At 33.6% G+C, this 14,714-nt stretch overlaps 1 protein-coding gene across 3 annotated transcripts in view; it reads left to right on the top strand.

Annotated features, from left to right (window-relative positions):
- The window catches only part of LOC132695867 (solute carrier family 12 member 6), an 81,663-nt gene that overhangs the window by 29,954 nt on the left and 36,995 nt on the right, over nucleotides 1-14,714 (top strand). The window contains exon 1 of one of the 3 annotated variants that reach the window (XM_060660420.1): nucleotides 2,528-2,702. The exons of the other annotated variants lie outside the window; for them this stretch is intronic. Within the exon in view, the coding sequence (XP_060516403.1) occupies nucleotides 2,591-2,702 (112 nt within the window). The 5' untranslated portion in view covers nucleotides 2,528-2,590. Of the gene's footprint in view, nucleotides 1-2,527; nucleotides 2,703-14,714 lie in introns of those variants that run through there. 3 annotated transcript variants of the gene reach the window in all.

Raw genomic sequence — 14,714 nt, 5'->3', positions numbered from 1 at the left:
GTTGACGGTAAAGTTGGCATGTCTGCTTTGAAGGGACCTTAACCAACATCTAGTCGTAAAAATGATGTGCGAATATCTAAACCAAAATTAACATACAAAAGTGGTTTATACATTTTGATATGAATTTACAACTCAAATTAGTTGAAGCAGGTAAATGCAGTTAATTAATGCACATAAGAGTGATAACCCATAGCTCGTTACTGGGGAGGTTTAAATGTGAACGCCGATTGGTGGTGCCTAACAAAACTACGTCGAAACAACCTAATTTTCCATTGTAGAACACACGCCCGTATTAATCCGGGCGAATTTAAAGCGAAAATCGAGGGCATTCATGTAAAAACTAAACCGCATTTGATGCTAAATTGCAATCTCGTTCGCCAATTCCTATGATCGGGCGGTATAAATTCGAAAATATCCTAGATCGGATATTATATACGGCTTCATAATTCGCTTACAGTTGGTCGATGAAGATGTGCTTCGAGTGATGGAAGACGCAGCAACACGTGTAAATTGCTTTAAGATATCCCATTTCCCACATTATTTTTGCTACACACGGATCTATACTATTTCGATAGAGTGCGCTGTAGGTATTTGATTGTTAATATTGGCTGACTTTGACAACGCAGGAAGTGTGATTTCTTATTCTTTTGTAAGTTCTCAATCATTTTATCGATTCCTTAGAAAAAATATTTTTAATTAATTGAATAAATAAATTCAATAAAGCGACTCATTTGCAGACTAAATCCAATTATCTACGTGTTTTCCGGTGTATTGTTTAAAAATATTTCATAAATATTTGGTCTCGTCCAGGAAGGAAATATACTTAACTTGGCAGGGGTAGGTGAATATGGGACACGGGAAAAAATTCGGGAGTAAAAGGACGTAAGTTGGAGAACTCGCTGCGATGAGACTCAGGCCAGGACTATACCAATTTATACTCTGGGTAAATTCTCTCGGTAATCTTAATAATGAATTGTTTAATTAATAAAATTTAAAAAATAACAAATTATTTATCTAAGAAAATTTTAGTCACGTCACTTAAAAGCGTCCTGATTGAAGTCTGAACATTTTTTCTTGGGAATTTATCGTATTTTCTCTCTGGAATAGAAGTTTAATGATTTGAACCTCTTATTAACGCATGGAACAATTCATTTCAGTCCGATCATTTGGAAGAACCAATTTTAACATATCTTAACATTATATCGTATCACTAACACTATTGCTTCAAATCCAGATTTGTCTTGAGTGTAGAATTTCCACTATCTTGTACCTCAAGTCTAATTTTATCGAGGCTCCACATTTTCCGGGTTGTAGTCCACTTGATGGGTTGTAGCTCCTGATAATTCTAACGCAATAAATTTGCTTATATTTTTCTCATAGCATAGCATGAGAATGTAGTGCATGATAAGTGCAGCATTTCTCGTCTAAATAATAGTGTTCTTCTGACTTCCCAGTAAATCTGTAGAAGAAGAAGCGATTCGAATGCCACATATATAACCACAACCATTATTATAACGTTGGTTATGAAGAAATTATTGTGATGAATGTCATAGATTCTCTGAAGCCTCGTGGTGACCTCTCAGTCAGTTGTCGACTGATGCAATGAGATATGTAAGATATGAAGATATTGTAAGATGTATCGACCTAAGTAACATTACCTCAGCCATGGCCATGAATAACAGGATTTCTTTAATATCTTGGTTGGAATCTTTAGTGCTTTGAAGGGACATCTACAGAGGAAACATTAGAAGCTTGCGGAGTGCCTGCTGAAGAAACGGCAGTCACTGAAATGAGCAGATGCCTTACGATAACTAAGATAAGTTAGGCTGGCGATTGTCCATCTTGAAAATTATCATGGAGAGGATGTTTGAGGTACTTTGGAAGTTCTTGTTTCGCCTCATTTAATGGCATGTAAATAGGGTTGAGTCTCGAATGTCGATGTCCGGTAGTTTGAATAAATGCCTTCTGAAGAAGTCAAGATGATTGAACCTTAGACCAACGATGGCGTAAGCTAAGGTTTGTTTATTAATTAACCCACAACGATCGTTTTTGCCTGTGGTGAATTATCATGGAGATGATGTTAGAGGGGTGTAGGGAAATGCGATCCTGTTTCGCCTCATTTAATGGAATTTAAGTAGGGTTGAGGCTCGAATGTTGATGTCCGGTAGTTTGAAAAAATGCCTTCCGAAGAAGTCAAGGTGATTGAACCTTAGACCAACGATCGTGTAAGCTAAGTTTCGTTTATTAATTACCCCACAACGGTCGTTTTTGCCTGTAGCGGATTGGTGTTAGAGGGGTGTAGGGAAATGCGGTCCTGTTTCGCCTCATTTAATGGCATATTCGGGCTCCCGGGATCCGTACGCGACGTATGCGGGGCTGGTCCAGGCCGGCGGCAGGCGGATCTTCAAATACTCACGCTGGTGCCGTTCTGGAGGCTGCGCTGCGCCGCTCCCGATCCTCGTGATCTCGTCTCGGTGGCGGCATCGTTGGCGGCGGTCCGCCAGTTGGTAGTCCGCGTGTCGCGGGGTCGGTGGTCCATAGAGGACCACGAAATTATATACACGCACAGCATCCCTAACCTCCTTCCGGAATGTCCAGCGGAGGCGAATGCGACTGCCAGGAGGCTGCTTCTCCTCGCAACGGCGAGGGAGGCAAGCACCCTGTAGCCGACGGACACTGTTCCCCAGCCAAAAACCCCACAGGTATTGCTTAATTTCCAATTTAAACTTTCAACGTTTTAAAGGGAGCCGAAAATGCCGCGTGACATAATGTACGACGCGCCCTCTGAACTTACTAAGAGTTATTATTATGCCTCGATAAAGAAGTTTTCGAATTAATCGGCACCAATTACAACCGCCGCGGTTTCGTTTATTTTGCGGATTTTACACCTTTTACGTCGAACGTAATGTGCCCCCCTCCCCCCCATCCGCTTCACGTCTGGCGAATACCCTTTGATCGCGATTAGCACATTTACAATCTCCGGCATTGACACAATGCGGGGGGAAATTAAAACTGATGAACGTTGGCCCCGGACTAGAAAATCGTAACTTGATTATTTCGCTCGTCTGTTGAATATTTTTTCGGCTCATTTGGAAAGAAAAAAGATTAAAACAATATTTTGGACTGTAAGAGCGCAAGTCTTGACATACGTAAATACTATCGAAATACGAAAACGTGTGACCCCGAATTGAGAAAAATATTTGCTTTAAGGTATCATGCCATCATCGATCACCCCTCTTTTGCGGTGCCTGAAGCTGGATATAAGAGGGTCAGGTATATTTGTGGATTCCTCTTCGACGTCTCTTTTAGCGTATTTTTTAATGCGTCGAACAAAAATACTCTGAAAAACATATAATGTGACCAAAATAATAATTTTCATATATATAATATATCAAAATAAATAAGAACTAAAAATTTAGATTTTCACGAAATTATGTATATTCACATGACAATTGTTTCGACAACACCGTCTCTTTATCAAATGTAATATTTACGAACTATATATACGGAAAAATGACCATCCGTCCATTATCGATAAAATTATAAATAAAAAACATATAGACTCTATTTATCCGAAACCTAATACAGAACACGAACAATTTAAAAAAATTATATACATAGGAGAACCCAGTGAAAAAGTTTCAAAACATTGGTCAAAATGTGGTTTAAAAATAGCTTTCAGAACTAACAACACAATAGGAAAATTTTTAAAAAACAATAAAACGAAATGTCCATAATCTCAAAAATCAGGTGTTTACAGGTTGAAATGCGGATCTTGTCCTAAAATTTATATTGGACAAACAGGTAGATCCTTCAAGAAGCGCATTAACGAACATAAAAGAGCGTTTAAAAACAATAACCTAGCTTCTAATTATACTACACACTTAAACACAGGAAAACACATTTTTAACGACAATTTTGATATATCACATACAGCTACAAAAAGCAGAAAATTAAATTTATTAAGCCATGGCGATTAACAAAATGAGACATTCAAATGTATTGCTTAACGATCAAATAGATTTAAATACCTCTCCATTAATAAATTCTCACAACAACATTATTTAAGGTTTTATTGTCATTTTTCAGTATATATAGTGGCAGGTAGTAAGTATTACATTTGATAAATTGTCGAGTCAAAATTTGAACTTTTAGTTCTTATTTATTTTGTTAAATGGATTTTCATCAAGTAAAAGCCACCTCAGTTCAATTTTTATATAATATATAATACAACTGTATATTTAATTTTTAAATGATACATAGAAATTGCCACCTTAACTTGGAAAATGTGCAACAATTTTCCATTAAATTATTAGGGTTCGGATTTCAAGTAAATTTCCATCACATTTCCCAGTTTTCCGGGACCTTTACAATGAAATTGCAATTTTCTTGCACAAAAGAGTTCTTTCTCTATAAAAATATTTAGAGGACGCTCTCTTTCTTGACATTACAAGGGAAAAACTAGTTAAACCTAGAAATCGATGTACATAAGTACATTGTGATAAAAAAAAATCAACGCAAAGAAATGTTACACATAACTCAATGTTTTCAAGAATTCGAATTCAAAAATGTTGAAAACTCGTGAACCACTTAGGAAGCCGACACTCGAATGTGCATCTTTCCTTTTTGTTTTAATTCAACCGATAATACAGCGTTAAGAAAAACTGTTGTACAATAAAAAACCAAACCAAATTGATTTAGCAAAATACTTGAATTGAAAAATATATATAATATAAAAAATAACACGAATAAATCAGCTTGGGTAATTTAAATTGCCTGAGTTTTCCAATTAAATTTTCAAACCGCTTTAATGCCGAATATTTAGTGTGTTAATAAATATTCCAAAAATGAATCGCAGAAATTTGTTTTTTGTGTTTCCATATCATGTCTTTTAATTTGGGGAAACGTTTGTTTGAGTCGTTGGGTAAAGCCTAAGTGTTTCGTAAATTTTATATTCAACTCGCAAATTTTAAAACCGCAACATTTTTCATGAAATAAATCATAAACGCCACCTTTAATATATTATAGAAAATCCAAAACGTAATAGGATAAGGCAGCATTTATTTATCAGCGCTTGACATTAAGCCTAAAAGGCTTTAACCGGAGTAGAAGCGATTGTTATGCAGTGTGTATGGGAAAAATATGAGAAAACGCCTATTCCCGAAGCGTTATTGAGTGAAGGAATTCAATCTCCGAGACGAACCTATCGATGAACTGAATCAAAATTACCCGACCAACGTAAAATTGAATGGTACGAAAACTTTATTAGGTATATTATACTCCCGTTCGTTTTTTTCCTTCGATCTTCTTTACCTACTGGATATGCAGTCTAGCCTAAAGTCTAGTCTCTAGTTCCAAACATCTTTTACTCCTTGACAGCGAGAGCTTAACGCGTTTGCTGGTACGGCAAAGGTCTTAACGGTGCAACAAGGCATGATACATTACGTTGGGAGGCTTGTAAAGGCAATTTTACCGGAACTATTATTAATAACGTGTGACGAGGGTCGAACGTGGGGCACCCGTAACAATAATATTTTCATATTTCAGACTGTTTTTATGTCAAGATGTTACGGTATCCCATTTTGTCAAAAAAGGTCCTGGCTAATAGCGAAAACCTCAACAAACTATACGCTTAACGGTTAAACAATTGCTATACGAAAAACTTTTACATAAATCTTGTTTTGGGTTTTTTCCGCGCTTTAGACACCGGCATTTCCAACTAATAACGCCAGCAGTAAATGGTTCTAGTAGATTTCAACTTTTTGTCAAGTATGTTTGTCAACTTTAACTGCTGTCCATAATAATAATAGACGTAAGTTAAATGTCACCAAATATCCACAAAATGTCCTTAACTCAACAAATTACCAAAATCTCTTACTTTTTAACAGAAAATACCGTTAATTACAAAACATTTCCAATCTGTCGATAAGGGTTTAATTTTATTTTATTTTTCGTATACTTATTATTTTTACCTGTTTATCAGTAATCGAAAAATGTTTATTTGGATTTGTATCAAAAAATTTTCAGCAAACGTCTCTCTCATTATCTTGTTTCGAAATACATCTACCTAAGAACCAAGTTAATAGTAGTAATGAGAAATATTATTGTAAACCTAATAAAATAATGTTACAAAGAATAAATTAAACTGACAATGACTTAAATAAGCGTGATTTCAGCTTCGAGAAGAACAAATCTTTTGCAGGTGATATTGCAGTCGTGAAAAACTAAAAAAAAAATATTCGAACAAGTTCACTATAAAAAATATTAACAAGTGTATTAAATGAGAAATCAATAATGAATGGCCTAAGCCAGAGCGTAGTATATAATTCTAGAGAAGAAAGAGAGAGAAAGAAAATAAAGCAGCAGAAATGTTGATAAATACAATATTAATATAATCATAATAATGCACTTCAGAGAAGAAAAAATCATTTAAATTGATGTCCAGGCAATTGTAAAGTCGGAACCAAATTTTAAAACGTACAAACCATTTCTAATTTGTGTGTGAGTCATTAATATTAGTTTTATTTAATATTTTTTTTTATGTTTATGTGTATTTACATCAACAAATTTTCAGCAAACGTCTTTCTCTTCTTATTCGTATTCGTATTGCATCGAGTTGCGCCTACCTAATCACCATACCTGATAATAAAAATAATAAAAGATATTATTAAACTTTTGTTTAAATGAGCTCCCTCCCATCTTATGCAGGTGCTCTGGCATCAAAAAATGTATATTCAAACAAGATATTTTACTATAAAAATATAAATAGGTGTATTGAATGAGAAGCCAATAATGAATGGCCATAGCGTAGTATTTAATTATCGAAGAGAAACAAAAACAAAATAAAGATAGCAATAGGGAAAAGAGCAGTGAAACTCTTGATACATAAAGTAACATAAAATATTAATATAAGCATAATAATGTACTATAGAAAAAAAAACTGAAAGGCTGATGATGACATTTACTGAAAATTTCCTAAAATTCAAACCATTTCTAATTTTTGGTTGTTTTTAATTTGTTATTTATCTTATTTATCTGTATTTCCATTGCCAAACCTTCAGCAAACGTCTTTCTAAGAAAAAAAAATTATTATTCCGAATTGCGCTTACCTAAGCACACAGCCGGATAATAAAACGAATAACAATAATTATTAAACATTTATTAAACTAAAAAAATAAAGTTACGAGGAATAACTTCAACCAATAATGGCTTACTTATAAAAACATAAAGAGGTGTAGTATTTAATTATCGCAGAGAAAAAAAAAACAAAATAAAGATCGCAACAGGGAAAGGGGCACTAAAAATGTTGAAGTAGTAAAAATGTCGATTAACTAATGTTAATCAGCGAAAATAATATTTTAAATTGATACCGAAATAATTTTGAAGACTGCATCGAAACTAAAACTAAACTATTGTTGAAAAGGAAACAAACATCATGATGAAGTGACGATGAAAAGTTGATAATATAAAATCAATTTAAATAAGAGACACGATATTGAAATTCGCTGAAGTTTTGAAAGGCGATTCAAATCACGCGCCAATAAAACGCAATGGTGGGGGATAATTCGATGCTCACCGCCCTCTGTCGTATGGGCACCGCTATGCCAGAGAAACGCTATCGACGATAAATCTACCAACAGAGGCTCTCGACCTAACTCGGTATCGATTCGCCCAGGCCAGAATTCGCGCGCCTCTTCACCGCACCCTGACGTAGGCATTTTGGGGCGTACGCCAGCTAACCCAGATCTCGTGGCCTCGTTCCCGACCATGTTCAATCTGGAAAACCCTTTACTTAACCTATCGATCTTATACGGCGTTTCTCGACTAGGCCCTTCGCGCGATGCGTTGCCAAAACGATTAGTTTTTCTTAAAATTCTTATTATCGCGTATCGGCAACGTCGTATCGCACACGTTTCCGGTTAAAATATTCCTAAGTACGTCATAATTTCGGTGCGGTTCCCGTTCGGTATCCGTCTGCGCAAAAATTACACGCGACGACCCGGATATTCATGCGCCGATATTGCCGACGATGTCCCCTAGGATACAGAATGAGAGAAAACTCTATTTTCACGTCGAGACTTTGACCGTTCTCCGTTCGGTTTAAAATATGTATTACCGTTTCTCCGTTGGCTCTTAGCTACGGTCGATTTTTTCTACTTTTTTTCTTTAAAGTTTCTCCCTGTTCAATTATCGTACAACAAATATATAGCACGTGTACTTTTGCACTTGGCCAAAGGCGTTGAGGTTAATCCCTTAACCTCATTAACAGTTGTAAACGAGGAAGTCGAATCAGATTATCATTTTTGTTTTGAAACACTGTAACTCATTAATTAAACTACGGACAACGTTGAATTTCCCTGATGGAAATATTTTGTTAGTTGAAAATACATTAGGCATACAAACAAACAAAAAATACATACAAACACTTAGGCCTCCATAAGAGTGGGTAAAAATTTCTCGGATAAAGCAATTTTTTTACCGCTCTGCGTTTTGGTTGCCAACCGTAACATATTATACACTTTACTTAAGACATATGTAATGTCTTAAGTAAAGTGTGTTATGAATAAATCGACTTTAAATCCAAATTTCCCGAGTTATATCCTTTTTTCGGAATGGGCGACTTTTGAATATCATCAAAAGCTAAATGTATGGGTTCGAATAATCATAGGGTCTTTCTTTATCAGTGGCATTTTCACCGGTGAAAAATATTATACTCTTTTCTGCTAAATCCGCCTCGGATTTAAATCCCCTATTTTTTTTTCTTTGTTGTCACCTCAAAAGTACAGTGTACAAAAAAAGCCAACACCTTGCCTTAGAAGAGCGGATATTCGAGCTGTACCACCGAATGTTCTCTAAAAGACCGTACAGGAATTTACAGGACATTGTCAAGTAGCAAAAGGACGTCAGTTTGAGCATTTATTAAATTAGTTATCTATTTTCTTTGGTTTCTAATAGTTTTTATTGTCATTTAAGTTGCCAACTCGTTAAAATCATCAATAAAAAAACATGTCGTTCATAAATGAAATTCTATTTCTAGATATAGAATAAAAACATATCCTTTCTATTTAAAATAAAAATTTTGGTAGCTGGAGAAGAAACCATAAACGTGACGACGTCGCATATGTCACTATTGAATCCAAGCTAATTAGAAACCCCCTTTACTTTCATAAATTTAAGTCTAATGATTCTTGTGATATATCGCCGTTAACCGGCAACCCTGTATAGTATTGTACTTTCACCTCAGCGTACTATATAACGTTTAAAAACATATTGTCTATTATTATTATCATTATTGTTATCTTATTTGCTGGTTGCTGGAGCATTTTTTTCTTTTCTATTATTAAAAGTATGTTTAGAGAAAAAAATTACATTGAATAATGGAGTATTATTTTAAAATAAATAATTCCCCCTCATTTTGTAAAAAACAAATCTAAAATGACATTTTCCCGGTTTTTTAATAGTAAGTATACGATTAATAAAAAAATAATAAAAAATTCTTTTTACAGAAAAGAAGTAAATTTTTAATAATAAGTCCGAATAAAATATAAAATATATCGATGTTATGAGTTTTATTTCTAACCATTTAATTGAGTGTTCTATATTACTTCTGTCTTTAATTCTAAAAATACTATATTTCATCTGAAAAAAAGGCAACCCTAGACTTGGACCAGCCTTTCCTTAAAGTAATGAGATTTTTTGGAAGGTTTTCCTCCTCATGTAATGTAATTATTATTGATGAATTTCCTATGAAATAATTGAAACTTGCATAAAGTTTTTGTGCGTTATGAAATTCTGAATATTTTGCAAATCTAAGTGAAATGAAAGGCATGATTTATCTGAAGTTAGAAAAAACTCCACTTACACAATGATTTCTAATGACAAGTTAATGTCAATCAAATGTAAAGCTAAACAAATTTGAACATATTTTGTCTGTTGGAAGTTCGCATCAACGTTATCTTTATATGTATTTGTATTATATTTTCGCCAGTGAGAATCCCAATCCTGATATTTGCTATTTTATTTATTATTATTATTATTATTATTATAAAATATTGTTTTATTGCCAATATTAGTTCTTATAAGGAAGATGTTCTGATTCTTCCAACAAAACTGTTCATTTTACCAATACAATTTATTTATTGCAAGTGAAGCCAAGCGTTTCAAAAATTGAACTGAGGTGGCTTTTACTTGATGAAGATCCATTTAACAAGTTAAATTAGAAGCAACGATGTTCAGATTTTCACAAATTATTTATGACAGCTATTTCGGCAACACCGTGCCTTTATCAAATACATAATATTCCGAAGGGTGTTACGGTAGAGTTTCTAAATTCAAATTTAGGGTTAGCAACGGATCCATTCAAATCTAATCCGTCATTAAATTAAAAATAATAAATTCGAATGTCTTATTTTGTTTATTTCCATAGCTTCCAGTAAGTTTAGTTTATAGCTTTTCGATGCAGTTTTCATTGGTGGTATAAATATGTGAATGATGATCTATAACTAAATCACAAAACTAATATAACATAATGGCTCAAATCACGATTTTTCAACTTTATTGCTCAGTATACCTATATTTATGATCATGACACCAGAAACAGATATTAAATACTATTTTAAATCAAGGTTTGTTGGAGTTGGATTTGGTTCAGGAATAATCTAAATGCATTTAAAAGATACATTTACTATTATCATTGTTACATTTTATTGATTGTTTGTTACCACTTTTTTTATACTTTTACTGTATTGAATCATTAACTAAATTCTTTGACTCTTATTCAATATCTGTCACATTTTGTTGTTAAGTGGTTAATTTATGCATACACTTAGATTGTAAACTTATTTTATATATATATATATATATATATATATATATATATATATATATATATATATATATATATATATATATATATATATATATATATATATATATATATATATATATATATATATATATATATATATATATATATATATATATATATATATATATATATATATATAATAATTAAGTATATATTAGGATGATAACTTATATTAATCCAATACGCTCATAATTTATAGAAAAATATAAGACTCGCCATAAAAATCCAAAGGGGTCAATTGCAAGCAAGGTTAGGTGATCTTCAGAGACAAATTGGAAACAAATTTGGAAAAGGCGTTAAAGCCTAATCGAATAATTAAAGCTCTTGGACAAATGACAAAAAACGAAAAACAAATTATAACTCTCATAACTCTCAAACATACAGTAGAGTATTTTTCAGAGCGGGGGAATAAAAGACATAACTCGCGAAAAAGGTATGCGAATGCCGCAATTATATGCATTGCTGTAACTATAAAAATGGGGCGTCTGAATAAATTAAAGTTTTCCGAATGCAAATTGAAATTTTATTTTTCTTTATTATTTATGCCGCGACGATACCAATTCGTGGTAAACGCTGGCTCAACCCATTTTATCCCAGTGTTACGTTAATTCACCACCTATTCTATGATTTTTTTTGTCACATCCAGGAAATATTTTTGCACATGCATTTAGAAATTTTATTATTATCACTACTAAAGGACATAAAACCGTAGAAATCGCCAATTTATGTGTAAAGATCTTATATATGACTTCAAAAGTTAACAAAAGCGGTACATAAATTTGTATCACATTTTCAAGCAAATCCAAAATAGTAAAAAAAATATATTTTGGATTTGTATTGTCATTTTTGTTAAGTCTATAGCATGTATCGCCGAAAATAAACATTGGAAATACTATATTGTTTATGCTTTATTTTTTGAAAATATTTGCTGAAGCGCGAACGCACCACTGGTTTTATCTGGGAAACACAACTTGTTATTGCAAGTCTAGACAAGTCAGCGCATGTAGAATAAACAACCAACAATTCGCGTGTTCTTTAGTATTATTTTGTGCCTTGTACAGTGAACTTAGTTCGTAAAATATGGCATTTTTGAGGTATTTGACTCAAAAGGTATTAGAGGCGGCTATGGAGGAGATCGTGATGGTTGAGAACAATAACAATGAAAGTGGTAAGTATTATTTGGATTTACGTATTCTTATGTATTGTAGCATTCCATTCCTTGTAAATTGATGCTAAAAATAACGTGAAAACATATTTACAGAACATATTGACGCGGTCTATATTCCACCCGACGTGGATACCACCTTGACTGACGAAGAAGATATGAACGATAACATAAATCAGAAGAGTTTGGGGAACCAACTGATATAGTTGGAACTTTCGAGTTACATACACCGCTGTCCTTCAACAGTCCTGTAATTCATCAACTACTGAACCTGAATGGGACTCATCAGATGATCAAACCCTGGAATTCAAAAGAAGACGTATGCTTTTTGCAAATGACAGGCTTGCTTCTACTGTCAAATGGAAGAAACGTCAGATTGAATACACTCACACACCTATATTCGATGAATTGAGATCATGTGAGGAACTAAAAATAGGCTTTCTGAAAAAACTCCGCTTGAAATATTTTTTATGTTTTTTGATGACGAAGTGATTGATTTGATGACGACTTTTAAAAACTGATAAAACAATTACTCAAAGAAATCTTGCACCTGCCATAGAAGAAGTGCGTTATGATAATCAAGGTCACTTCATGATTGTTCATGCTAATAAAGCCCGAAGGAGATGTAGAATCTGTCACAGCCACACAATTTACGTTTGTAATAAGTGTAATGTGCATTTACATACTTCATGCTTTGTAAAATATCACGAAAATTGAAACCGGGTGTTACCAGTGGTGCGCTCACGCACCATAAAATATTATGCGTTTTTTTTGTATCAAATCAGGTTTTATTTGGAAAACAATCTACTTTTAGTTGTTTTCTGTCGAATTTGAACTTTTTTTTGTATATTTATGTATAAATTATTTGTTACATCTTATGTGCCCTTATGTTTTCCCAGTAGTTTTTTTACGCACCAGCATTTTTTTGTATGTTTCGAGTTTTTTTTGTAATGTATTCTTAAGTGCAACAAAATAAATAATTTCAGAGCAAAAAAGAATTTTTTTTCTGCTTGGGATAATATGGGTTACCATGTTTTGCCGTATTTGTTTTAAATTACAGTTTCCTGTTAATAACCAAACAATTATCGCAAAATCTGGTCGGAACATTTTTTTTAGCGGAACCGGTGGGCACGTAATTTCAGCAAACCCTCTAATTTTAAGGTGAAAATGCTAAAAGCTGGGTGGAAAACATTTTCGTACCAGTAAATAGAGATCCGACAAGATGCTAAACCGTCACAGACGCAATAAAATTTAAAATGTCAACCTCGCCGTAAGGGTTCGCAATAAAAAAGGGATGAAATCGTTGAGAATCCGGCAGGGCGCGAAACTAAATCAGAATTTCAAATAAGCTGGCTTCCCAAAAAAAAATTCGACAAAGTCTTTTCCAGGTTGACGTAAAATACGCGTACGGTTTAAAATGTAAAAAAATCGAATATTCACCACGATCGGTTTAATTTTCGAGAACTATTTTATTTCATTTGTTTAATCGTTGTCGCATTTGAAAATATGAATTACATTATTCAATACGAATTAAATAAATGCATTAAACGTTTAAAAGGTCACGTGCCAGTGTTTGTTTTATATGCACGGTCGGGAAAAAATCCATTTTCTCCGCTTTATGGGCCCAAAAATGAAATATTAAAACCAATAAAAGGTATTCGAGGGCAATTGAAGTTTCCCGTGTCGATCATAAAACACCCCGCCAAAGTCGAGCACCAACTTTTTAAATTAAAATATATAGCTCTTTCGTACTGTTCTTTTAGGCCACAGATTGCTTGCCATTCCCTTCGTTCCAATTCGAACTCCATTTTTTTGGAACGCAAAAGGTTCGCATCATTCCTTTCTCATTTTTTTTTACAAATAAATTTAAATTGATATTTGTAGAATATTCCAGAAATAGTCCAGCATCCCTACAGTGTAGTAGCAAATGTCTTTATTCCCAAAAATATATTTAACCATCTGTCACACAAATTCTCAAAGTAGACAAGTTCATTATTATTGTTTCGAATATTTAAAAGTTAATTATGAGCAAATACCAAAAGTCCACGGTATCACTATGACCGAATACCTTTCCGCAATTTTTAAATCGTTATTGTACTAACGATACACTTTTATTTCAACTGATATGAAGAATACAAGAGGTGACTTCTGACTTCTGTAACAAATAAAATGTTCATCTGGAAAAATTTCAGTGACGCACCTTTTTTTATATGCGATACGAGTCGCGCACTGATGGGAATAAAAAAAGTGTTGTGCGCGTGAAAATGGCTATTGATGTACATAAGACACACGCACAAAGAAATTTTTAAGAAGTTTAGAGGAGGTCCGCAGGAACAACCTGTATAATTCCACCAAATAAAATATAATTCCCAGTAATTCCACTGTACTACACATTTTCTCCAGTGAATCATCCCTCGGTAGCATCATATTGCCCAGTTTAAATAGGACACACTGTAGATAAAAGGCAACAGCTGATGAGTTTATTTGTCTTAGTCGTGAGGCTCCTTCGTGTTCTTTGAGCCTAATTCATATTTTTCGTCCGGTCTCTCCAATGTATTCTTTACCGCATACTGGCATCTCAAATGGAATTTTGTCTTTAACGGACCGAAGATGTTGAGAGATTTTTGGACAAGTGGTAAATCTGGTTTTGACATTACACTTTCTTAGAACTTTTGATATGTG

Source organism: Cylas formicarius, unplaced genomic scaffold, assembly GCF_029955315.1.
Source record: "Cylas formicarius isolate icCylForm1 unplaced genomic scaffold, icCylForm1.1 PGA_scaffold_12__32_contigs__length_19106922, whole genome shotgun sequence".
Classification (NCBI taxonomy): domain Eukaryota; kingdom Metazoa; phylum Arthropoda; class Insecta; order Coleoptera; family Brentidae; genus Cylas; species Cylas formicarius.
Note: the sequence above shows the minus strand (reverse complement) of the source record. Positions and strands in the feature narration are given on the sequence as shown.